This window comes from Sus scrofa, chromosome 5 (assembly GCF_000003025.6).
Source record: "Sus scrofa isolate TJ Tabasco breed Duroc chromosome 5, Sscrofa11.1, whole genome shotgun sequence".
NCBI classification, from domain to species: domain Eukaryota; kingdom Metazoa; phylum Chordata; class Mammalia; order Artiodactyla; family Suidae; genus Sus; species Sus scrofa.
In genome coordinates, this window is record NC_010447.5 from 23015777 (window position 1) to 23039020 (window position 23244).

Below are 23244 nucleotides of genomic sequence, written 5' to 3' on the forward strand. Positions count from 1 at the left end.
TAGACAAAATCACTTCCTCTTTAATTGCTGTTGAAGAAGATTCACACCACCTGCCTCGGAGGAGATGAGGGGGGTGTCCCCCCCTCCGCCCCCGCCCCTCTCCTCTCCCCAATTACCTGATCCTTTGCAAAATATTTTAGCCCAAGGGGGAGGGGGTGGGAAAAAAAAAAGACCAGAAACCACTGACACAGACGGCCCAAGGGCTGGGTTGACTGGAGGCAGGGCTGGGTCAGGTAAATCCACCCAACCATCCCGGTTCTGGGGATGGGACAGGGGGCCTGGAAACCCTCCCAGCCACCTCGCATCCTCACAACCCTAGCTGGGAGGGATCACGGGGTTGAGGGATGGGTCTGGAGCTGCTCCACTGGAAGGGAAGGGCTAGACAGGAAGAATAGTGGGGGAGGGGTCCCACTGTAGGGGTGCCCCCTACCCCAGATCACCACGGGCGCTGCACAGTCACAGGTACGCAGTCACGGTCACAGACACTCACAACCCGAGAGCACCCCCACCCCACCCCACCCCACCCTCTGCCCACCCTTGGCTTCCCCTACCCTGAAACGCCCTCCCCAAGCCCCTGCCCGCCCCCCCGGCCCCCTTGTTGGGGTACAAAGCAATAAATTACAAGTCCCCTCCCCAGTCCCCTTAGCCCACTTCTGCTCCATCCCTTCTCCCTCCCAAGATAGTCGTGAGGAGGGACCCAGGCTTTTGGCTCCCCCGACCCTTTAGCTTCCATCCATGGGTGGATGTGGGGGGGACGTCCTTATTTCCACTCCTCATGGTCCCTTTCACGGAAAGGGTTGGGGACCCCCCTACCCCCATGGGCAGCAGGGGTCCTGCCCCTCGCTGCCCTTCCCCCTTCACTGGGCAGTGAGATTAGCGTGGAAGGGGTAGGGTCCCCCTTATTGGCGCCAAGTCCCAGGGCCAGCCCTCCCACGTACTAACCCCTCCCTGTGGCGTGGCGTCGCCCCAGGAGCCAGCCTGGGTAAATGCTCCCGCCGCCGTGGGATCGTCAGCACAGGCGGGCCTGGGTCCTTTCCCCCGCCCCTAGGGGGCGCGAGCGGGCACAGCCAAATGGCTAGGAGCCAGGACCGCAGCAGGGCCGTCCCCTCCCGCAAACACCCAGCCGGTAGACCCAGAGCAATCCGAGTGTGGAAACGGTGGAGGGGGGGAGGGACGCGGGGGGGCGTGTCAAGCTGGGGTCTCCATGCCTCGTTGGGGAGAGGGAGGTGAGTTTGTGTCTTCCGGGAGGCGTGGGGGCTGTGCCCTTGTGGAGGGAAGAAGTGCTCCCGGGGGGCAGGGTGCGGGTTGGAGAGGTGCGTGGGTGCATCTGTCCAGCGGTCCACCCGGTGGGGTCGTGCCCGGCCTGTGTGGGAGTGGGGGTGTCTCTCCCGCGGCGCAACTATACCAGCGCGACTGGGGCGTCGGCTCGGCCCATGCTGGCGGCGCTGCTCCGGCGGCGGGGGCTGGGCGTGGCGGTAATGCTGGGAGTGGTGGCCGCGCTGGGGGTGGTGGCCGCGCTGGGGGTGGTGGCTGTGCTGCCGCCCTCACCCGGGCAGCCGTGCTGGAGAAGGATGTCGGCACACAGCTGACTTCCACCCTGGCGGGCGTAGAACAGCGCTGTCCGGCCCTGCGCGTCGCGGGCGGAAACGTCGGCGCCGTACTAGAGGGCGGAGACGGCCTCGTTACCTTGCGTCCCAGGGGCCAATCCCCGCCCGCCGGCTCCGCGGGATCACCAGGCCCACTTCCAGGGTTTCTTTGAGGATCTCGGGCTTCCCCGCGCGTGGCTGTTTCCCAGCCGGAGCCCTCAAAGACCCCTTTACGGTTCCCCGCTCACTTACCCACAGCAGCAGTTGTGTGATGACGACGTGGGCGAGCTCAGCAGCCAGGTGAAGTGGGGAGCGAAGTTGCGGGTCCTCTACGGGGCTGGTGTCAAGAGGCCCGTGTCTCGCATGGGCCAGGAGCAGGAGAACGGCGGCCACGTCCTGGGCCTGCACTGCAGCCCACAGCTGGCGGCCCAGCGGCTCCTCGGGAGTGCCCAGAGGCGCCAGGAACAGCAGTTGCTCGTACTTGGCGCGAATCCATGACTCACGCTCCTCTCTGCAGGACCAGAGATCAACGGAAAGGGCTCTAGGGACCCACGCCCAGGACCCCTGCTCCCTACCCAGGACACCCTCTCAGGAGCCGCACACACTGAGTCTCCCCCACCCCTCTCCTGCACATGTACCGCGAAGAGTCCCGTGTGGGTTTGGCGCGGCCCCGCGTGTCACTCTCCCACACGCTGTTGGCCATGTCGTTGCCAATAGCTGTCAGCACCAGGGTCAGCTCCCGCGGCCAGTCGTCCAAGTCGAGCGAGCGAACGCGGGACAGGTGTGTGCCCAGGTTCCGGTGAATGCCAGAACACTCGATGCAGATGAGTGCGCCCAGGTTCAAGCTGGCCCACGTGGGGTCTGGGGACAGAGTGTAGAGCTCAGCTCCAGGCCGAGCCGCAGGGGCATCTCCGCATTCACCAATTCCAGAGAACCACACTCCCTCCCAAGCCCCTCCACTGCCCCCTTGTGCTCACTGGGGGCCCCGCAGTCCACGCAGATAGAGTTCCCCTTGGCGTTCCGGATCGCCTGGATGGCCACCGCTTCGCTTTGGCTGTCTGTGCGTAGCTGCAAAAAGGACTAGGATTAGTATTGACTCTCCCTCTGAGCCCTTCTCCGGACTTCTCAGACACTCACCTCTGCTCTCCACCCAACCTCCGACCCATTACCTTGACCTTGCTGCTCTCACAGCATTGCAGACTGGCTAGGATCTGACTTTCGATGGCCTGAACCCAGGCGTCCCGCTCCTCAAAACTGGCTGCCTCAAAGTGCCACGTCTGACCAGTGCTGGACACGATCAGGAACTCGAAGTTTTCCTCTGGGTGGGGGGATGGGATGGAGTCATGAGGGACAGAGTTCAAACAGGATCTGCCTTCCCCAAACCCTTCCTCCCTAATATCCATCCCAAGCCCCTGGGAGTGGGGCAGAGTGGTTGGGGAAGCAGAGGGTGGGGGAGAGCAGGAAGCCCGAGCACATGCAGGGGAAGGCAGGGGCACCCCCACCCCTCTGCACCCCAGCTGAGCATCCCACCCAGCTCCCCGCTTGTTACCTGCTTTATAAATATTTCTTAAACTACCAAAGGATTTTAGTTTCCACATTTTGCGCTTGGCTGGTTTCCCGAAGCAAAGGAGATAGAGATAGAATGGAGAGCAGAGCAGAGAAAGAGACCAAGAAAGAAGGAGAAAAGGAGAGGCAGATGGAGAGATGGAGAGAGAGATAGTGACAGAAAGTGCCAGAGACAAAGCAGGACAGACAGATGGGGAGAGAAAGCAGAACTAAAGTCAGTGGCCCCGGAGCAGAGTAGAGCGGAAGCCAAGAGCCATGAGAGTAGGCAGATCTGGAACCTGGGTCTGAGACCCGGCAGAGAGCAGGGGCAGTGGGGACTGGTTATCACGACCAATGAGAAGCCGGGTCTCCGGGAGGGGAAGGGATGGTCAGGATCTGAGGGAACATGGGGAAATGGGAGAGAAGGAGCTCACAGACCTGGGGTGAGGGATCCCTGGGGTTTGGGAGGAATCTCGAGGGTCTGGGGATGTCGCTGTGGTCAGGGATGGAAATCACCATGGTCCAAGGTTGGTGGGGGAGCATGGCAATCACAGGAAGTTATTGAGAATGGGGGCTGGGTGATCTGAACTCAGGAGCTGACGAGTCAGTGGAGGACACTGAGGTCAGGGGCTGAGTCCCCAGGGGGTTCATGAGGCCTTCTGGGTGCAGGGGCTGGGGTGGCAAGCAGAGTTGAGGGCAGGAACAGAAACTAGAGGGTCATCAGAAGAGGGAGCAGGACCTACAGCCTTATGGGGCTCATTGAGAACAGGGACTGGGGCTACTGGGGTAAAAAGCATTGGCTGGGGAAGGGGAGGAAGGACAGGGGCTGAGGAGCATCCATCCCTTCTCCACTAAATTATTCGCAGAGTGATAATGATAGTCAAGCACTCAGCTCAGGCACTTTTCCTCCTCCTGCAGGAGTGAGGCCAGGGATCTGGAGCTGGGGGGAGGGTCCAGGGTGGGAGTGGAGCTGTCCACCAGGGCCTCACCTTCAGCCTGCCCGGCCGAGCCTTCAGTCTTAGATGGCGTTGTCAACTTTTTCCTCCGCTGCTTCTTCACCATGGGAGAAGGAGGGGGTTCCCGACTCAGGGGGCTCAGGTCTCCGGACGGGGTACAGTCTTGGGGAGGGGGACAGAGCTGTCTCAGATGCCCTCTCCACATACTTCCTGTTTTCTCTATAGCCTGTCTCCCCCTGAACTAGATTTGGCATATTAGGGTCCTCCTCCTCAGCCAGTCCCCTCGAGGAGGTCTCCCTGATCATTCCTGGGGACCAGGGGCGGGGGGGAGGCAGATGAGTGGTTTAGAGTCAGACCTGCACTCAGATCCTGGCTCTGCCACTTACTGGCCTTGAGACCTTGAGCAAGTCACTTAATCTTCTGAGCCTCAGTTTCTTCATCCCTAAAATGGGGATAATAATCTTGACCTGACAAGGTTGTTGTGAGGACCACTTGTCACAATGCTATTGCTATTTTAAAATTATATGTATATATTTCCAAACATTCCAAACAGCGATGGCTGGCTATGTGCTGGACAATGTTCTCAGGTTAAGCCTCAAAGCAACCCTCTGAGGTAGAAACTATTACCTCCATTTTACAGATGAGGAAACCGAGGCATGGAGAGGTAAAATAATTTGCCCAAGTGGTAAGCCAGGATTCAAGTTCAAGTTCAGGCAGCTTAGCTCTAGAACCTACTTGTTTGAACCATTATGCTAAACGTGGTATGATTGAGCTTGGTGCCTGGCACCCAGTCAATGCTCATGGCACCCAGTCCAGCCTCCAAGCTCCCACCCCAATTTCATTTCCTACCGCATCCCATCTGGATCTAGAAGACAGTGGGTGGAGGGTGAGGCCTCACTGACCAGTGCTGAGGGCTCGGGCCAAATTCCGGTCTGGCTTCAGGAGGTGCTTGGACGTCTGGTCTGGTGGTGGCTGCAGGGAACTGGGGCTGGGGCTCGGGCTTGGGGTGGGAGTGGTGGCTTCTGTCAGAAGAAGAAGAAGATAATTCCTCAGTGAGCCACTCCCGCTCTAGGCCCCATTCCTTACCTGGTCCCTCTTTATCACCCACCTTCCCACTTAATCAGTCCCAGCACTCCCTTCCCTACTACCCATCCTTTTTCCCAGCCCTGACCCCTCTCCTGCCCCTTTGTCATAAGTTCCACTCACCAGGACCTTCCCCCATCTGGACAGTGCTCATGTCCTTTACCAGCCCGTTGATGCTGGCGGAGGGGCCAAAAGCAGAGATGGCCCGTGGGGGCCGCTTGCCAGGGACTTTGACTGTTGTTCGTAGCAAGTCCATCTCCTTGCCATGGGTACTGTGGATGTAATCCTACAGGAGTATAGGGGTTGAAAGTGTAGGGAAGGTTGGGGTCCTTGGAGATTCTGGGAAGCGGCCAATAATATGGGCAAGAGAGGGACGGGAGAGGAGGCCCTGGGAGCTGACTAGGTGGGGATAAGCTCTAGGAGATGAGCCCAACAGACTGGAACTAGCACTGTCTCTTCCAGAAAGCATCCCTGAATGACAGGCCATCTAGAGGTCTTCCTTCAGGCTCTTCCACTAGACTGCAAGTCCTAGGGAGATGTGTTTACATTTCCCCCTCCAATATGGGCACATGGCAGATGCCTAACAGATGTTTGCTAAACTGAAGAGACTGGGACTAATGCTTCCCAGAAACAATGTTGGTGTCTGTCAAAGGCACAGACTGGAAGAGCTAGAAGTGCATCCAAGGCCAGCCGGTCTCTGCCACTCACATTAATGCTGGGGTGGTAGAGTAGGAAGCCGTTACTGGACAGGGTCACGTATTTCTTCTTCCACTCTTTGTTCAAGGAGTTGCCGCTTCGCTTTAGGAGGAAGCTCTAGAGAATGGAAAGAGACATGTGAGAGAAAACCAGTTAAGACCAGCTACCCCCAGGAGTTCCCTATCATGGCTCAGTGGTTAACGAATCTGACTAGGAACCATGAGGTTGCAGGTTCGGTCCCTGCCCTCGCTCAGTGGGTTAACGATCCGGCGTTGCCGTGAGCTGTGGTGTAGGTTGCAGACGCGGCTCGGATCCCGCGTTGCTGTGGCTCTGGCATAGGCCGGTGGCTATGACTCCGATTTGACCCCTAGCCTGGGAACCTCCATATGCCGCAGGGGCGGCCCAAGAAATAGCAAAAAGACAAAAATAAATAAATAAATAAAGGAACCATGAGGTTGCAGATTCGATCCCTGGCCTTGCTCAGTGGTCTAGGGATTTGGCGTTGCCGTGAGCTGTGGTGTAGGGTGCAGATGCGGTTCAGATCCCGCGTTGCTGTGGCTGTGGCGTAGGTTGGCAGCTACAGCTCCGATATGACCCCTAGCCTGAGAACCTCCATATGCCGTGGGTGCGGCCCTAGAAAAAGGCAAAAAGACAAAAAAAAAAAAAAAAAAAAAGACCAGCTACTCCCAGCCTGCCCCCAGTCCCTGGACCACCCACCTGTTTGATGGGGATGGCTCGCCCACTCCCTGTTGTCTCTCCCCGACTATCCAAGCTCCTCTTCTCAGAGTCGCTGCCCCGACGATTCTGGAATGGTTATTGGCATCAGTTAGAGGATGCAGAGAGGGATATGCAGATGAAGAAGGGCCCAACAAAGAGGGCTAGGAACAGGGAAGATGGACAGGTAACAAGGGATAGGAGGATGGGCGATCAGAAGGTCCAGTACCGCAAAGAGGCTGGTCCTGCGCTTGGCTGCCCGGTGCAGGGACCCTGGGGTGCTCAATCCAGCCACCGCAACTGCCTCAGCTCGGAGCTCCCGGTGACCAACATTGGGTGAGGATGGGAGGGATGAAGAGTAGTCGCTAGTGTGGCCTCCATTACTAGCCTATAGGCGGATGAAGGGGTCAGGACAGCTGAGATGCCCCCATCCCACCAAGCTATAGTTACATCTAGTTATGAGAACTTAGAAATATTCCTTCACCTCATCACCATTTATTTTTATTATCATTAATAATAAAACTGCTCACTAGCCTTGTCACAGTGCTTTAGATTTCGCAAAGGTTGACTTCACAAGTATTATGCCATACAATTTTCCTGACAACCTTGGGACATTTAGGTGAGTCACTCAAGGACATTGCAAATGGTGTTTCAAACCTGGTTGATTTCCAGTCCAATGCCCTTCCTACAAATGGTGTCACTGCCATTTCCATCTGCCCCTTCCCCCCAGCCTCCTTGGGTTCTCTGTACCTGTCCTTGGATCACCAGCCTGTCCGAGTCCTACCAGCTCTTCTGTGGACTGCAAAACCCCAACTCACCTGCCCAGCTACAGGAGTGGAAGCAGCAGAGTGGCTTGGGGAGCTGGGTAGAGACTTGCAGGCAGCCAGAAGCTGTTGCTGTTTGCGCAAGGTCACCACTTTCTGGGCCACTGAGGGGATGGAGAAGGGAAGGAGGCATGAGCAGGGAAAATACCCAAGACCACCTTTGGGTACTCAGCTTTGAGAAATCGCCAAGAGATAACATAGACCCCAAGTTCCTGATTACTGTGGACTTCATGTCACTGTGGCCTTGCCAGATCCTCCTGCTCAGAAGGACCTTGTGGCTATTCAGCAAACCTTCTCTGATCTCCCTCCTCCCTCTCATACAAGCTATTTTCCTGTTGCTCACAGAGAAAGGCCTGGATGTGTGACCTCTAAGAACATCCTGGTCCCCAACTCCCTGACTCCCACACATGCGGGGGACCGCCACACTCACCCTCCTGGAAGACTCGGTCCACGTTGAGCCCATAGGTCGCACAGGTCTCATAGTAGCTGCAGCGCTTCATGTCGGCACACAGAGCCCTGGCACGAGCATCGCCCACAACCCGAGGGGAGGATGCGCTGATCCTATCTGAGGGGACAAGAGAGGGGCAGGATTGGATGAGGGGGCCCATGCCCACTTTGCTGCTTTCCTTTCTCTTGGTCTCCAGTCTCAGGCAGGGCCCATTAGGGACGGCGTATGAGAGAATATCCCTCCAGTGACCTGGTGGAATGTCAGGGAATATGCCTTTTATGAATGCTGGGCCCAGCACACATGCCCAGCGGCAGCATGAGTAAGCTTAGTGAGCTCTGTGTGTATGTCTTCAAAGAATACTCCAGAGGTGAATGGAACATCCTGATAAGGTCTAGAATAGCTGAGATCCATGAGAGACAATCACCCTGCCCTGCAAATTCGATGAACCCTGAACTGAGTGGGAGAAACACTTGGCATATGAACTAGGAAGAGGTTGAGTGTCCACAGACAATAGGTGGATTGTAGCTATTCCGTTGTAGCTCGGCAGGTTAAGAACCCAACTAGTATCCATGAGGATGCAAGTTTGATCCCTGGCCTCACTCAGTGGGTTAAGGATCCAGAATTGCCACAAGATGTGGCGTGGACCGCAGACACGACTTGGATTGGGCATGGCTGTGGCTGTGTAGGCTGGCAGCTGCAGCTCCAATTCAACCCCTAGCCTGGGAATTTCCATATGCCACAGGCTGTAAAAAAAGAAAAGAAAAAGAAAAAGGTGGTCCGTTCATCTGCAGCAAGAAACCAGGAGGCCAGCGACAGGTGGAAGCAGCCACCTGCAGGATAGGCATCCAGACAGAAAGTCCTGCCAGTTTCATACAGGTGGCTACTAGAGAGGCTTTTCCTGCTTCTGGTGGAAGAGAGCCTAGTGGCCCACTCTGTTTTCTCCATCATTGCATTAATGTCTTCTCTCGGTTTTTATTCATTTATTTATTCATTTATTTTTATGGCTGCGCCCGAGGCACATGGAAGTTCTCAGGCTAGGGATTGAATCTGAGCCACAGCAGTGACCTACACTGCAGCTGCAGCTACGCCAGATCCTTTAACCCACTGTGCTGGGCTGGGGATCAAACCCACACCTCCACAGGGACTCAAGCCACTGCAGTTGTATTCCAGCCACAGCAGGAACTACTTCTCTTTGTTTTTAGATAAGTTCCTTTGAAAGGTGTCAGCCTGACACAGCTATAGCAAGGGGAAGATGGAGAAAGCTTTCTATCCACACTAGGGCCTGAGATTTTCTGTATGTCCCATGGTGGTAACATTGGGAAATGGCAGCATGAGAACACAAGGTAGGTGACATCTCAGAGGAATGAAGACTACCACCACTGTAGCTGTCTCTTCCTTCCTTCCCCTTTTCTCTCGCAGACCTTGGGATATTTGTGTTTGGTTTAATGACTCCCTTATTTGGAGACCAGGCTCCTTCCAGAGAGTTACTGAAATCCAAATGGCAATGTCCACACCTTCCCCCCCCGCCGGCCACACCTGTGGCAGGTGGAAGTTCCTGGGCCAGAGATTGAACCTGCCCTACAGAAGCAACCCAAGCCATAGTAGTGACAATGCTAGATGTTTAACCTGCTGAGCCACCAGGGAACCCCACATGTCCACACCTTACCAAGCTCTCACCTATATTGGGCGATACCCAGGGGGAACTCCCTTGAAAGCAGAACTTCCCATCCTCTTCTTACCTTGTGTCCCCACCAGTGCCAGGGCCAGGCCTCCTCGTCCCTCCCCCCGGAGGGAGCTCAGCTGCCCATGGAGACGGCTCACGGCCTGGAAACTGTTCTCATCCTCCAGGCTGAAGACCAAGATCACAGCATCTGCCCAGCCTGAGAACTTGCGGAGGGTGAGGGAGCAAATGAATGGTCAGACATGTCTACTCCTCTGGATTCTATTCCCAAGGAGACCTGGGAATCCAGAGCCCTCCCCCTTGGCCAGTGCTGACCCCAGCCCACCTACCCACCCCATCATCTCACCCCTCACCTTGGCATCAGGCGCCCCAGCTTCCTCTCGGATCAACACCAGATGAGTCTGTCCATCCACCAGCATTTCCTTCTTGTGCTGCTCACCTGTCCAGAAGAGTTGCAAGCGGTAGGAGATCAGAAGTTACAGGTCGCCAAGCCTCCCTATGTTCCTTGTACTTTAGCCATGGTGGCCTCATCCTTCCTTCTGGTCTCCATAATTGCATAATCATTGATCCAACAGCCTAGACCTTGATCTTGGATCCCAGACCCCAATCCTTAGTTCACTATGACTCCTGAGCACTTACTCTCTGTCTTCTCCAGCACCTGGTATGAGCCAGTCAGGAACCGGTGGATGAGCGATGACTTCCCACTCCTGGCATCACCCAGCACACCCTGAGGACAAGGTTGCAGAGCAGAGGTTGTGGGAATTAAGAGGAGGCAGGATGCTTAGGTCTGGACCCTCCAGAGGATGCAAAGGAACTGGCAGTTAACCCTCATCCACGTAGGGGCCTACAGGGCCTCGATGACCGTCAGTCAGGAGAGAGCATTGGGGAGATTCAGGCCATCCGTGTCTTAAGAAAGGATCCCAAGTTCAAAGTGGACCACAAGCTGAAGAATGTCAGCAACTCAGCACCTCCCTCCCCCCACCCCCGTGTTATATTGTTTAGGAAACATACTAAATGTATGAGTGGAAGGGGGCATATCACAGCTCTAGGCACTGGTTGGAAAGTTTTACCCAATTCTAGGAAACAGAACATGAAGGTCTAAAAGGGAGATATTAGAAATGAGGAAAAGCCTGGAAAAAGACCATGGATGAGCAGGAAAGGGAACATTAGAGAAGAAAAAGTTGTGAGGATGTTTCAAGCCCCAAAGAATGTGCTATGCAGGTAGACTCTCAGGAGAACTAGAAAACTATTCTCCATTCTCACAGGGAGGGGGAAGGGAAGAGGTGAACAGGGGAGAACTGAAAGTGTGGTGGGTGGGCAGTGGCGGTCAGCCTTCTTACAGACAAGGGGACTGGGTTACCTACCAGGCGCAGTTCAGGAATGGAGCGGCTCAAAGTCCATTCCTGGCTATTGACCACAGCCTCTGTAATGGGAAAGGAGACATAAGAGGGGATACTTCAGGCCCAGGAGGGCTCCCAACCCTCAGCTATCCGCCCCCTCCTTTTGCAGCTGCCCTGCCTGGGCTGGAGAGCTGTGTGGAAAGGCTAGGTTAGAGAGTGGTCCTCAGTCTTCCCATCCTAGCCACTCTCCCCACAGCTGTTGCTGCCGCTCAGTGGTTGCTTAGCAACGAAACCAGCGAGACAAAAATACTTCACTTGGCATCTCCCTTAAAGCACATCCCCTAGAGTAGGTCCCTGCCCCAGACCAGAGGACCAGGGCTCTGACAGTGGCGGGTTCTTCCCTCTGGAAGGAAAAGAGAAGGTCTCCTCCTCACCAGCCTGACTGATTCCCAGGGCAGATTCTGGGAAGAGGGGCTGGGACATAGAAGGGAGTGAGTCTTCCGCAGTCTCCATTTCACAGGAGAGTAACTGAGGTGAGGGCTATCCTTGCCCCTTTTCAAGGTCAACGGGCGAGGTGGTCCTGACCCCTCCCCACAGCCCAAGGAATGGAGGAGCCTGGATTTTTCTAGGCCTCCCTCTCCCTTGCCCTCCCCACAAGCACCCTCCAAAAGAGCAGGATGGGCTCCATTCCCCGGCGAAGACAAACCATAGGCCTGGGGAGGGATGAGGGGGGCAGGGGAGGGAAGGATGCTCCTTCCGCCCGCCGGGTCCAGCCCCCGCGCCTGACACTGGCCGGACGTTCCCGGGGCGCCGCAGCTGCGGCGGGAACTCTGGGATCCGGAGCCATCTGCTCCCACCCGCTCCAGAGCCAAACCCCGGGGGCCGCCTGCGCTCCCGGGAGTGTGAGCTGAATCAAGAGGCCCTCGCCTCTTTCTTCCAGAAAATGAATTTACCACTTCCCCCCCTCGCCCCCGAGAAAACACTACCTTCTCTGAACCCCCTCCGAAGTCTCCAGGGGGAAGAATTGCCTTTGCAGCAGTTCCGCCCCCCCTGAGTCACTCTCCGTCAGCCCCCTGGGGGTTTCAATGCCTCTGCGGCTGGGGTGGGCGGTGGGGGAAGTGAAACTTTCTATCGCCCCCTCTCACTTCACATTCAAGTATTCAGCACGTTCCAGCCCCCAAGCTCTCTGCTACTGCAAGGAAAGAAACACGGTCCCTCCCTGCTGCCTCACTAGCCTGCTCTCAGCCCAGGGAAAGACCTGTCCCTGGTGAGGAGCTGCCTGCAAGGTCACTCTCATACCACCTACCCCAAGTGCTCAGGAGAAACTGAGGCTTCCTCATCCCTTTCACCTTCAGTGTTTCTCTGGGCAGGCAAAGCCCTTTCCCCAGGCTCCCAGAGTCCAGTTGAGGTCGGAAGTAGGGTCTGGGGTTTCTCTGGGAGCAATTTCCTACAGTCACTCTGACCAAGGGCACTATTCTCCCAGAAAGCTCAGAGTCCCTCTGAAATCAGGTCTTCTCTTATGTGGCACCAGGTCAACTCACCCCCTCCAAGACCTCTTACCCTTCGCCCCAGTCCTTGTCAGTGAGTCTGGTTCAGCCACCCACCCAAGAAAGAAGCTTTTCGAAGTCAAACCTTCACAGTGCTCCCCTAACCCAGGCTGAGCATTCCAGGTGCCCTCCCCTCCCTGTTCTCAGGCCCTGGTCCTACTCACTAGGGGAGGCGCGGAGCTCTGCGCCCAACAGCTCCCTGGACCCGCTGCCAGAAGACAAGATCGAGGGTCCGGGAGGGGGCCCGGAGCCAGGAGGCCCCCCTGTGCTCTTGGTAAAGATGCCGCTGATAAACTTGAGCATCTTGCGATCTCGAGTGGATGCACGGCCCCCCTCCCGGCCCCGTTTCAGCCCGGGAGCTGGAGGCTCCAGAGTGATTGGAGGTGCAGGCCCAGTGGGCATCGCGGAGGCGGCGGTGACAGCGGTAGCTGGAGTCAGAGTTGCTGGGACTGTTAGCGGAGGAGGAGAGCCGGCCGGCGGTCCTGGGTGCAAGTCACTGTTGTCCAAGGTCTTACTCTTGCCTTTCCGAGGGGACAACTTCCCTCGGGCTCCAGGCCCAGCCCCGACCCCACCAGAGGTCGTGGCTGCCGCTCCCCCTCCCCCGGCGGCGGCGGCGGCGGTGGCAGCAGCGGCAGCGGCAGAAGCTCCAGTCCCGGCGCTGCTCTTTGACCCCTTGACCCTGGGCTTGCCCTCGCTTTCGGGCCATGACAGGCGGCTACCGGCGCCCTTGCCCCCGCCGGCTTTGGCGCCACTCGTGGTCACGGTCTTGCAAGGCTTGGGAGCCGGCGGAGGAGGCGCCACCTTGAGCCTCCGGCTGCCGGTGCCCGGGTGCGGGGAGGAAGAGCCGGGGACGCCGCCGCCCGCCCGGCCTTCTGGTTCCGGGCCCCCCCAGCTGGGACTGCTGAGCAGGGGGCGTCGGGAGGAGGTGGGGGCGCCCCCAGGCTTGGGGTCGGGACTTAACCCCCCGGAGAGCGGGGGCCCGGGAGGAGCGGCCCAGAGGGAGAGGCGGCGGCCGGGAGCAGGGGAGACGGGGCGGGCCGGACTGGCCGGAGCCGGGGACAGGGCGGGGGGCTCGGCGCCCCCGGCGCCCGCGCTGCTCGTGCTGATCCACAGCGCATCCTGTCGGTGGAAGAGACGTTCGTGCCGCTTCTTGCCCGGCTCCTCCGCGCCTCGGGGGCTGCCAGGATCCCCGGTCTCGGCACCTCTGGTCCCCGGGGCGCCGGCTGCGGCCGCAGACGGTGAAGGCGGCGGCGGAGGCACCGACTCGAGCTTGACCAGGGTCAGCGAGATGAGGTAGGTCGTTGTCCGGCGCTGAAGCGCGCCCGCGCCCCGGCTCATGGGGCCCCGAGACCCCCGAGCTGGGGAGGGGAGGGGACTCCCCCGGACTGCCTCAGGGGGGCCCGGCCATGGGGCCGCCCTGCTCGCTGCCCCCAGCCCCCGGACTCCGCTGAGCCCCCGGCCCGGCTCCGCTGTCGCCGCCGCCTCCGCCGCCTCCGCTTGCGCCCCCCTCCCATCACACGGGGCGCCCCCTCCCCATGCTCCCCACCCTGCGCCCCCACCCCGTTGGAGCCCCGGGACCTTGGTGCTGCTCCAGGGAGGCGCGCCGGACCCTGCACCCCGGCCTGGGTGGGGGCGCTGAGATGGACAGGGGAGGGCGGGGAGGACTGTAGTGGGGGCAAATAGGGGAGAGGGAGGAAAAGGGGGCAGAAGAGAGGAATCCGAGGCTGAAGGAGAAGAACCGGTGCGGGGGAGGCAGGGGCGGGGAATAGGGACTCAAGGGATGGGGGCCGCGGATGGGGGTCGGAGAGGGGGTCTTTAGGAGGGTGGGGAGCTAATGGGGCTAGTCGTGCGGGGGATTCGCAGGGGCACAGGGAGGATGCTGGGGATGGAGATGCAGGCGCCGGCGGGGGAGAAAGGAGGGAAGCCGGAGGGGGTGGGAACCCACGGGTCTGGGGTCTGGTAGGGGAGGGGCGTGAGATCCGAGCGCAGAGTCCGGGGGCTCGCCGGGCTTGGCTCGGTCCGGATGCGCGCTGTGTCCGGGCGCTCCCCTCACAGTGAGGAGGAGGCGGCCCCCCGCCCCCCCACCCTATCTCCCCCCCACCTTCTCTCCAACAGCACGGTTGTCTGCGAAGGCGGTGCAAAATCCAGGACTGGATTTCCCTCCCAAATCCTGGGCTGGATTTCCTGGAACTTGGACTCACCTACTCCAACACACCAGCCCCCTCCCCTAGCACACCGCGGTTAGGGAGCGCTACTGTTAGGTGTGGCACTTAGGTACGAGAGTAAAAACTGGTCTGTGGCGAACAATCCTCGGCGAAAACGGAGCAAATTGGGTTCACTGACAATTCAGGGGAAGCTGACAGGGGAAAGTAGGGAGCCCTGAAATCCCATTCCCAGGACCCCTCGTTTCCCCCAGGTACTTGCGCATTTTCCTTCCCCCATGACCCAACTCCCTCGCCCACCCCCACCCTCCACTCGCCGGTGCATTGACTGGGCCACGACTTGAGCCCTACTGTCCCAAAGTGAACTTGGAAAGTGCTTTCCCTGGGGATGGGGACAAATATAGAACTTAGGAGAGTGGGTGGAAGGAGAGGGGTGCCTCAGGAGGGGAGAGATCTGTGGGGTCGAGGAGCCCAGGTCAAAAAGTGAGTCAAAAGGCTTCAGCTGGGGTGGAAGAAGGAGGAATATGTCTACAGACTGACACCACCCCCCATACCAAAATGCATCCTGTCTCCATAGCAACCGTAGCTTCAAGAGTGCCTCAGAAACAGCGGGGATAAGCAGAGAGGAGGATCCCTGTGTATGGTGGGTGGGGGGACCCACAAGGGGATTTGCCGTTAATGGAGGTACAACTTTCACACCTGGTTACCCACCCATGTGTGGGTATTTAGCCCCCCCACCCATATAAAGACCCCCTTCAGTTGAGGCAGCCTCTTCTGGATTTCCATTCAATCTCCTGAGGTTTTCAGGGTGGGGCTCTTTTAGAAGGTTAAAGAAGGGACAGACAGAGAGAACGAAAAAAATGCCTGCTCTGTCCCCCCACCCACCCCTCTAGAGACCCTGGAATGGAAGGCTCACTCTCCTCCAGCTGAGGCAGAAGGTTGAAGGGGTTAGGCCGATGGGGAATGGAGTCTGACACCGACATCTGTGGGGCATGAGTAGGGGTCGCCTCTCCTCAGCCTTGGAGACCCCTCCCTGGGACTCGGAAAGTCTCAGCCTTCCCCTAATTTGGCGTCCCACCCTCCTGACGCAGCGGAGACTATAATAAGTGCTGTCGTGGGCGGCTCTTGGAGGCAGGAGCCAGAGGCATGCTCTGCCTGGTAGGGGGTGAGGGTTGGGGGGGGTGGTACCAGGATGCTGGGTGCCCTTTGTTCTCCCTGAGACTTGTACCCAAACCCTCTGTGGTCCTGTCCCAAGGTCTGCAACCCCCTCATCAGCCCCTCCCCCCGACCTCTCAAGGTTCAGGATGACACCATCCCCAAAACAGGAGACCCTTCAAGTAGCCTTTCCTGAAAGAGAGGGTGAAGATTCTGGCTTAATTTTCCTTCCTTCCTTTGGTGGCCTCAGTTTTCCTTTGTGTTCAATGGGAACAGAATCCTGACTCTGAGAGAAAGAGTAGAACAGATCACTTATGAAGAGTGGTCTTCTCAGAGAGTTCAGCCTTCACCCCTTCTCACTGTCTCCTCTCCAGAGCTAAGCTGAGTTCCTCTACGTGGCCCCCACCCCGACTTTTTTTTCCTACAGGAGGGCTTGGAGTTCACTTCAGAGGCCCTATGGAGCCGCTTCCCCTAGGTCTGCCTTTCCAATGGTTCTGACTGTAGGGAACGTTATCAGCTGTAGTTCTTGGCAAAGGGTGGAGGACAGGAGGTGAGGGGGGTACTAGCCAAAGAAAGGCAATGGAAAGCGGGTAAGGCTGTTCCCTTAAGAACTCAAACCAAACTGTTCCTTCCACCGTTGCGCTCTCATGGCCTCTGCCATCAGATGGGTCTGCCAGGGGGTATCCTTGATGGGAAGAATGGCCTCTTGCCCCTCCCTCCTCCACAGCCCCCCAGGTCGGCAGCTAAGAACGGAGCAGCTGGAGGAGACCAGGATATGATGGAGGAGGTGTTTCTCTCAAACATCTCTCATGAGCAAAGTAGCTCGTTTTTATTGGCTCTTTGCAGCCTCAGAGGCAAATGAGATGAGAGCAGACTGGAGATGACCTCCAGTTCCACCCGTTCTTTAGTGGTAGGGCCTTGTAGATAGAGAGAAGCTGTTCCTGTCAGGGCCCCACCACAGGACTGAAGGCCAGGGTTGGCAGGAGGATGTGGCGGATGGTGTTACCATGGCAGCACTTCCTCCCTGTGTTGTCATCACTTGCTCTAATGGCACTAAGGAGGTAGAGCGGAAGGTGTGGGGGGGTGGTGGGGGGGATAGGAACAGGAGCATGGGGAGGAGAGGGAACTGAGAAGAGTCCTGGGGACTTCTCTGTACTTAGGCTGTGCAGAGCATGCTATGTGAGTGTTTGCATGTGCCTGGGAGCCTGAGATTCTCTTCGTGGTGTATTTCAGTGTGGTGTGTGTGTGCACGCACATGCACACACACATACGCACACGTTCACGCGCGTGTTCTCTCTACAGCTGGAACAAGAGGTCACTGATCCTGCGTGGGTCCTGGGAATGATCACATTATCCAGTCCCAGAACCTCCTGTCCCAGACTGCTTCCTGCCCCAGACTCCCCAGGCAGGGTCCAAGCCTACCATGGGTCTATCACAGCCTGTCTTCCCAGAGCTCACCCACGTCTTCATTGCCAAGGTCAGCTCAGCAGTGATCTGTATTTTGATCCCCTGGGAGAAGGACCAGAGTTGGGGAAAGAAAAAGAAGAACACCTCCCACGTCTTTTTCCATCTTTTCTAAATGTATTTCTTCCCCTCAGTCCCAGCTCCATCTTGGCGACTAGAAAGTAGCTGATTGGGAAGTGATGTGTGACCCCCCCAAGCCCTTCTATGCTCCTTGCTGGTCCCCAGTACCCCCAAGTTGGGAGCGAACGCTTCTCTTACCTCGTATGCTGTCCAGTGAGGCCTGAATACTGTTCCGAAGTTCAAGGTCGCTCACCCTCTCTGTCAGCTTCCTGAGGCGGCTTAGAGCCTGCCTGGCTACCTCATGTCTTCTGACTTCTGCTCTCACTGCAGCTACAGTCAATTGCCTCTGGGACTGCATGTTGCCCAGACCTGTCTTGTTGGGCTAACAGCAACCTCTGGCCCTGAAGCCCATGGCCCTGCAGCCCCTAAACCCCCGAAGGCCTCTTCTGCTGTTCCCCAGAACTCCCCGCCCCTGCCCGCCCTTCCGTCTGTCTGTCGACTTCACTTCCTGACTGGTGAGTTTCAAACCCACAGCCTGGGTCAGCACTACCTTCTGCACCTCCCACCCCCTCTAGTGTTGACCCATCACCTCTGCCAGCCAACCCCTGCTCAGTTCTCCAGCCAGGTGGCTGAAGAAACCTTAATAAGTATCCTAGGGCTTCCTGCGGGAGGTGGCTAATTAAGATGGGTGTTGGTGCTGGAAGAATGTGGCACACCAGGTCCCAGGTGCAATCCCAAACTCTTGGTGATCCAGGTTTGTGTTTAGTCTCAGACTCTCACAGGAATCTGTACACAGTTGGACTGGCACCTTCATGCCCTGCATTCCAGCTTACAGTTGTCCTCCCCACCCACTTGTTACATCCAAAGAGCTCTCAAACTTACATCTTGCAGTGTAACCTTCCTTAGTTGGTTACTTCCTACCCCACTGCAACCACCTCCTGCTTAAAAGGACCAAGTAGTTACAGGGAGAACAGGTTATGGAGGACAGTAACCTATAACCAGACAAAACCATCATGCTCCACGTTCAACTACTTTCATAATAATTAACTTTTCTATAACACTTAATAGTTTACAACACACTTTCACAGATGTATCATCATGACAGGCCTGAGGGGTAGGATTTTTATATCTATTCTAAAGAAAGAAAAAAAAAAAAAAGGAAGCTGAAGCTCAAAGAGGCCAGTAGAAGGTGAAACAAAGATATCTATCTGGGTCTTCTGATTATAATTCTGATACTCTTCTCACTATACCATCCAACTAAGATGCCCGCCAACTGGTTTCCCTTATCCCTAACAGCCTTGTCTTTGGCCTTGATTTAGGACCTGAAAGAGAGAAGAGTGGATGAGGAATGGAAGGACAGAATGAAGAGGCAGGAGGATCTGAGGGTGGAAAGAGTGGATTTTTTTTTTCTTTCTTTCTAGGGCTGCACCTGCAGCATATGGCAGTTCCCAGTCTAGGGGTCTACACCACAGCCACACCAGATCCAAGCCACATCTGTGACCCATGCCGCAGCTTGCGTCAACGCCGAATCCTTACCCATTGAGCAAGGCCAGGGACTGAACCCGCATCCTTCTCATCCTATATCAGGTTCTTAACCCACTGAGCCACAATGGGAACTCCTGGAAATAGTGGATAGTTTGATGTAATCACTTTGTTTCAGGACTCAAACCTTTCTGGCCCTGCCAAATGTCGCTTCTCCTACATGCTTTTTTTTTTTTTTTTTTTTTTTTTTTGTCTTTTTGTCTTTTCTAGGGCTGCACCCACGGCACATGGAAGTTCCCAGGCTAGGGGTCCAATCGAAGCTACAGCTGCCGGCCTACACCACAACCACAGCAATGCAGGAGCCACGTCTGCAACCTACACCACAGCTCACGGCAATGCCAGATCCTTAACCCACTGAGCGAGGCCAGGGATCGAACCCGCAACCTCATGGTTCCTAGTCGGATTCGTTAACCACTGAGCCACGACGGGAACTCCTCTGCATGTGTTATTGATATTAATTTGTGAAGGATAGGGAGGTTTAATATGTGAATTTATAATTGGAGATAAGAGAGTTGAGATTACCCACTGGAACCTGTAAAATAGCTTGAACAATAATAACTAACAACAAGTGTTTACTATGTGCCAGGCTCTGCTCTAAGCATTCTGTATATACTAACTCATTCAGTTTCACAACCAAACAGGTGGATGTATTGTTATTTATCTCCATTTCACAGATGAGGAAACAGGCACAGGGAGTTTAACTGGCTAAAGGTTACACAGGTAGTAAGTGGCAAAGCTGGGACCCATGTAAAGTGACTCTAGCATTTAGATGATGCCACTTATGCAGTCATAGACTTCTCCTAAAATGTAAATCATTCACTGGGGTTGAAGGGAGGTTTTTCACTTGTGTCCTACTCTGCCTCCTTCTCTTGGGGGAAGGAAGAACTATATCTTCTCATCCCCAGGAAGAGAGCAGTGTGTCAAAGCACTTATTCAGTAATAAACAGATACTAATCAACCACTATGCCCGCCTCCAGAGTGAAAATATGGAAACTCCTTCTTACCCTCATACTTATTCATATTTCAAACTTTTCCCTTTGTCACTTTTTTATAAGCCCAAGCTTCAGGCATGTGCTCTGAAGACGCCCGCACACTCTTGTTTGTACCTGTGGCTTTGTAACCTACAGCAAGGCGCCAACCCCAAGCTGGTGTTTTTCATATTCAACTTCCAGCATTTTCACACCGTTAGGAGGGGAGATATAACAGATTACGTGTACTAGTGGACACACTTACAAACATGTTGCTGTGCCCAATCGCGGACTCAGTGACCAGGCTAAACAGGTCAATATTTTGCTTCTCTGGGTGTTCCCGAGTGTGACGCAATAGCAGCAAACGAAGGCATCATCATGAGGTCACTGCGGGGCGAGGAGAAAGGGGCGGGGAGGGCTCTCGCTTGAGGGGAGGAGCCCTTTCACCCGGACCTCGAAGCGGCACATTTCCTCGCTACACCGGAGTTTCACCAGGTGCCTCCTCCCTCGGATTAGCTCTCTTCCAGCCGCCGCCACAGAAAGCTCCGTTTTCAATCCGGGGTTTTGAAGTTTACGCTCTGTTCCCTATGAGAATCTCTAGAAGCCCTGCCCCCAGTGTTAAATTTCATCCAATAAAGAACCTAAAGGAGGAGCTGGCAGGCGGGTCAGTGACGCAATGCAGATTGATTGGCATTCAAACCATCGAAATTCTGGATTAGCCCCGAGTTTAGCCAATGCAAAGGCAGGGGTGGGACGGTGCAGGCGCAAAGGATTAGGTTTGGCTAGACTCGATTTAAAGAGACAGAAGCTGTCGGAGTCCAAGAAGACGGTCCCCGGACCCTCCCCCCAAGTCCTTGGGACCACTTGGGTCCCCAAAGCTGGGGAGATGGTCTGCGGAGGCTTTGCCTGCTCCAAGAATGCGCTGTGTGCGCTCAACGTGGTCTACATGGTGAGGTTTTGGTGGTGGGGGAAGCTACGGGCGGAAAGGCGAGTGAGGAGAATCTCTAGGGGACTTCCGGTGGGGAGAGGGGTGTACTGGGGGTTCCGGGAAGATTCCTGGGAACTTCCGGCGAAGAGGGAATTCCTGGGGACTTCCGTGGGAAGAGAGGAGACTTCCGGTGATCAGAGGGTTTGTCTGGGGGTGGGGGTAATGAAGTGAAGGCTGTGGGCACAAAGGCCCAGCCCTCCTTCAGTTTCTCCCAAACAGAAGTGATGGATGAGCTAAATGCTCCGTTCTATATTAATAGACTCTCCTATCTCTACCACCTCCCAACCCAGCCATTCTGACTTCCGATGGGAGGGGGGCAGAGTGCCAGGGAGGCTCCTGGCCCTGATAGTAGCACCTCCTCTCTCTCATTCCCACAATTTTCCTTTGTGGTCCAACCCCTGCCCCTCTCCCCTAAAGCCTTTGGCTGTGGTGCATACTGAAACTATTTGAGATGCATCCTGCTCTGTTTCCCATAGCTGGTAGGCTTGTTGCTCATTGGAGTGGCTGCTTGGGCTAAAGGCCTGGGTCTGGTGTCCAGCATCCACATCATCGGAGGAGTCATAGCCGTGGGAGTCTTCCTTCTTCTCATTGCGGTGGCTGGACTGGTGGGTGCTGTCAACCACCATCAAGTACTGCTATTCTTTGTATCCTGACCTGAAGTGATGGGGCCCCTGGAGCTCTTGGGAGGGCTGAATCAGCTAGGAAAAAGTTAGAAGGGTCGAGCCCCCTCCATACCATACTCTATAAAGCTGATTAACTGTATTGTTTTCAACTGACTTGGTTGTGTAAGTTCTATGAATAGGTAAGCTCAGATAGAACATAAAGGAATCTGTTGGGACTTTTTTTCCCTTAACTCGTCCTCTCAGTACATGATCATCCTTGGCTTGGTCTTCATCTTCCAGTTTGGAATCTCTTGCTCATGTCTGGCTATTAACCTAAGCAAACAGGTAAGGTGGCACCCCTTCAGGTACTTATTCCCCCCCGCACTAACTCCTTACTCAGTCGGGCAACAAAAACTATTACTAGGCCCACTACCTTCAGACCCTTGAGCCATATCCTTCCTCTGGGATGTCTGGCTAATTGTCCATGAGGATGATCCAGGAGAAAGTGGGTAGTTATCCCTATGTGCACCTTTACTTCTGAAGGAAAACTCCCTTTACTCGAACAGGGAAAACTGAGGCACTTGAACTGAGATCAGGATGTAAGGAGATTCTTAATTAAGGTTAGCAATAGCAATAATTTCTTTCTGCCTGATATATTCTCCAGACAGATATCATCAATGCTTCTTGGCGGGTCATGAGCAACAAGACTCGGAATGAACTGGAAAGAAGTTTTGATTGCTGTGGCTTGTTCAACCTCACAACCCTGGATCAACAAGATTATGCTTTCTGCACTGCAGTGAGTTGGTGCAGAAAAAGTGGGGGGAGAGGGTAGGAAAACTGGGTTAAGGACAGTGCCATATTGGCAGATTTGAGTTTGTGACTGGCAGCTCAGTTTTATTGAGGGCTGTGTGCTGGTAGGAGTGGGGGTGGATACAGAGGCCAAGGAATCATCCACATGGGATTCCAGGCTGTAGGATGCTGATCAGGAAGTGGGAATATAATTTCTAGGGCCATTCACCACTAGGTATTAGACTAGAGCAGCATAGCAACTCTGCATTCTCCTAACTCCCATATGTTTATCCTCAGATCTGCAAGAGCCGGAGCCCCTCATGTCAGATGTGTGGAGAGAAGTTTCTTAGGCATTCAGATGAAGCCCTGAAAATCCTGGGAGGTGTTGGACTCTTCTTTAGCTTTACAGAGGTAACATTCTCCAGTTGCCTAATGTCCTTTCTCTACATCTGTTAAGTCTTAGTCCCAGAGATTCAAAATTGTTGCTCACCTCTTCCCCTCTGCTTCTACAGATCCTTGGTGTTTGGCTAGCAATGAGATTTCGGAATCAGAAGGACCCTCGAGCCAACCCTAGTGCCTTTCTATGAGATGCTGAATCCTTCTGACTTTTCTCCCGCTGTTTGCTCTCCCTAAGCCTTTTTTTTCCCCCTCCCTTAGGGAAAACCTGGGGTTTACAGCCCTTTTTGTTTGAGGAAAAAGGAAAGGTCTTTTGCCATGTTCCCTAGATGACTGAATAGCTAGGCTTTATGCCTTGACATGTTTTGTTGGGAACAAGATTATAAAGAATAAAAAAACCTTCCTTCCTCTCTCCCTAAGTGGATATGGAAAGCTCCTGAAAGTGCATGAGATGGGATAGAGGTCGGAGGAACTCCTGGCTCTGTTTCCCCTCTTCTCCCTTCCATGTGCTGGACTGCCTCAACACATCCTGGCTCCAAGGGTAAATCAGGGACAAAGCCAGGGAGAAAACCACCAAGAACTCTTGTAATAAGCTGGACCCAGTTTGAAGAAGTTCAGTAAATATAAAAATAAAAGCCATTTAAACTCTATATTCAAAAAAGCAACATAAGTGCCTTTTCTTCTTTTGCCAGTTAAGG

The 23244-nt window shown here is 55.4% G+C and overlaps 2 protein-coding genes across 7 annotated transcripts; one reads left to right on the plus strand and one right to left on the minus strand.

Annotated features, from left to right (window-relative positions):
* AGAP2 (ArfGAP with GTPase domain, ankyrin repeat and PH domain 2) lies at nucleotides 1-20167 on the minus strand. Of its 5 annotated transcripts, none has more exons than XM_021091895.1 (19): nucleotides 20037-20167; nucleotides 10898-10956; nucleotides 10173-10260; nucleotides 9887-9972; nucleotides 9592-9739; nucleotides 7835-7969; nucleotides 7399-7508; nucleotides 6810-6968; nucleotides 6584-6670; nucleotides 5879-5983; nucleotides 5294-5456; nucleotides 4990-5109; nucleotides 4121-4249; nucleotides 3136-3195; nucleotides 2756-2904; nucleotides 2564-2654; nucleotides 2225-2447; nucleotides 1839-2097; nucleotides 1-1660 (listed from the first exon to the last, which is right to left on the minus strand). In XM_021091895.1, exons 4-19 carry the CDS (start codon nucleotides 9950-9952, stop codon nucleotides 1400-1402), a joined length of 2265 nt encoding a protein of 754 aa, XP_020947554.1. In that variant the 5' UTR covers nucleotides 9953-9972; nucleotides 10173-10260; nucleotides 10898-10956; nucleotides 20037-20167; the 3' UTR covers nucleotides 1-1399. The 5 variants fall into 5 exon arrangements, with proteins under 5 accessions (XP_020947554.1, XP_020947552.1, XP_020947549.1 ...); XM_021091893.1 differs by lacking the exon at nucleotides 20037-20167 and adding an exon at nucleotides 17460-17869; XM_021091890.1 differs by lacking the exon at nucleotides 20037-20167 and adding an exon at nucleotides 12585-13900.
* On the plus strand, nucleotides 13549-23211 carry TSPAN31 (tetraspanin 31). Of its 2 annotated transcripts, none has more exons than XM_021091896.1 (6): nucleotides 13549-13713; nucleotides 21236-21403; nucleotides 21626-21706; nucleotides 22026-22157; nucleotides 22448-22561; nucleotides 22663-23207. In XM_021091896.1, exons 3-6 carry the CDS (start codon nucleotides 21629-21631, stop codon nucleotides 22735-22737), a joined length of 399 nt encoding a protein of 132 aa, XP_020947555.1. In that variant the 5' UTR covers nucleotides 13549-13713; nucleotides 21236-21403; nucleotides 21626-21628; the 3' UTR covers nucleotides 22738-23207. The 2 variants fall into 2 exon arrangements, with proteins under 2 accessions (XP_020947555.1, XP_003360785.2); XM_003360737.4 differs by lacking the exon at nucleotides 13549-13713 and adding an exon at nucleotides 20244-20720 and having other exon boundaries at nucleotides 22663-23211.

What these genes read in the sequence shown, in the direction of transcription:
- TSPAN31 (XM_003360737.4), top strand. Translation starts at nt 20,448, where the DNA reads ATGCAGATTGATTGGCATTCAAACCATCGAAATTCTGGATTAGCCCCG. An exon ending in ATCAAGTACTGCTATTCTTT is followed by an intron (nt 21,404 to 21,625) that starts GTATCCTGACCT and finishes TCGTCCTCTCAG; the next exon opens with TACATGATCATCCTTGGCTT. An exon ending in TCTTCTTTAGCTTTACAGAG is followed by an intron (nt 22,562 to 22,662) that starts GTAACATTCTCC and finishes CTGCTTCTACAG; the next exon opens with ATCCTTGGTGTTTGGCTAGC.
- AGAP2 (XM_021091890.1), bottom strand. Translation starts at nt 13,758, where the DNA reads ATGAGCCGGGGCGCGGGCGCGCTTCAGCGCCGGACAACGACCTACCTC. An exon ending in GGACCGAGTCTTCCAGGAGG is followed by an intron (nt 7,509 to 7,834) that starts GTGAGTGTGGCG and finishes CCATCCCCTCAG; the next exon opens with TGGCCCAGAAAGTGGTGACC. An exon ending in CCAGATGGGGGAAGGTCCTG is followed by an intron (nt 5,110 to 5,293) that starts GTGAGTGGAACT and finishes TTCTTCTGACAG; the next exon opens with AAGCCACCACTCCCACCCCA.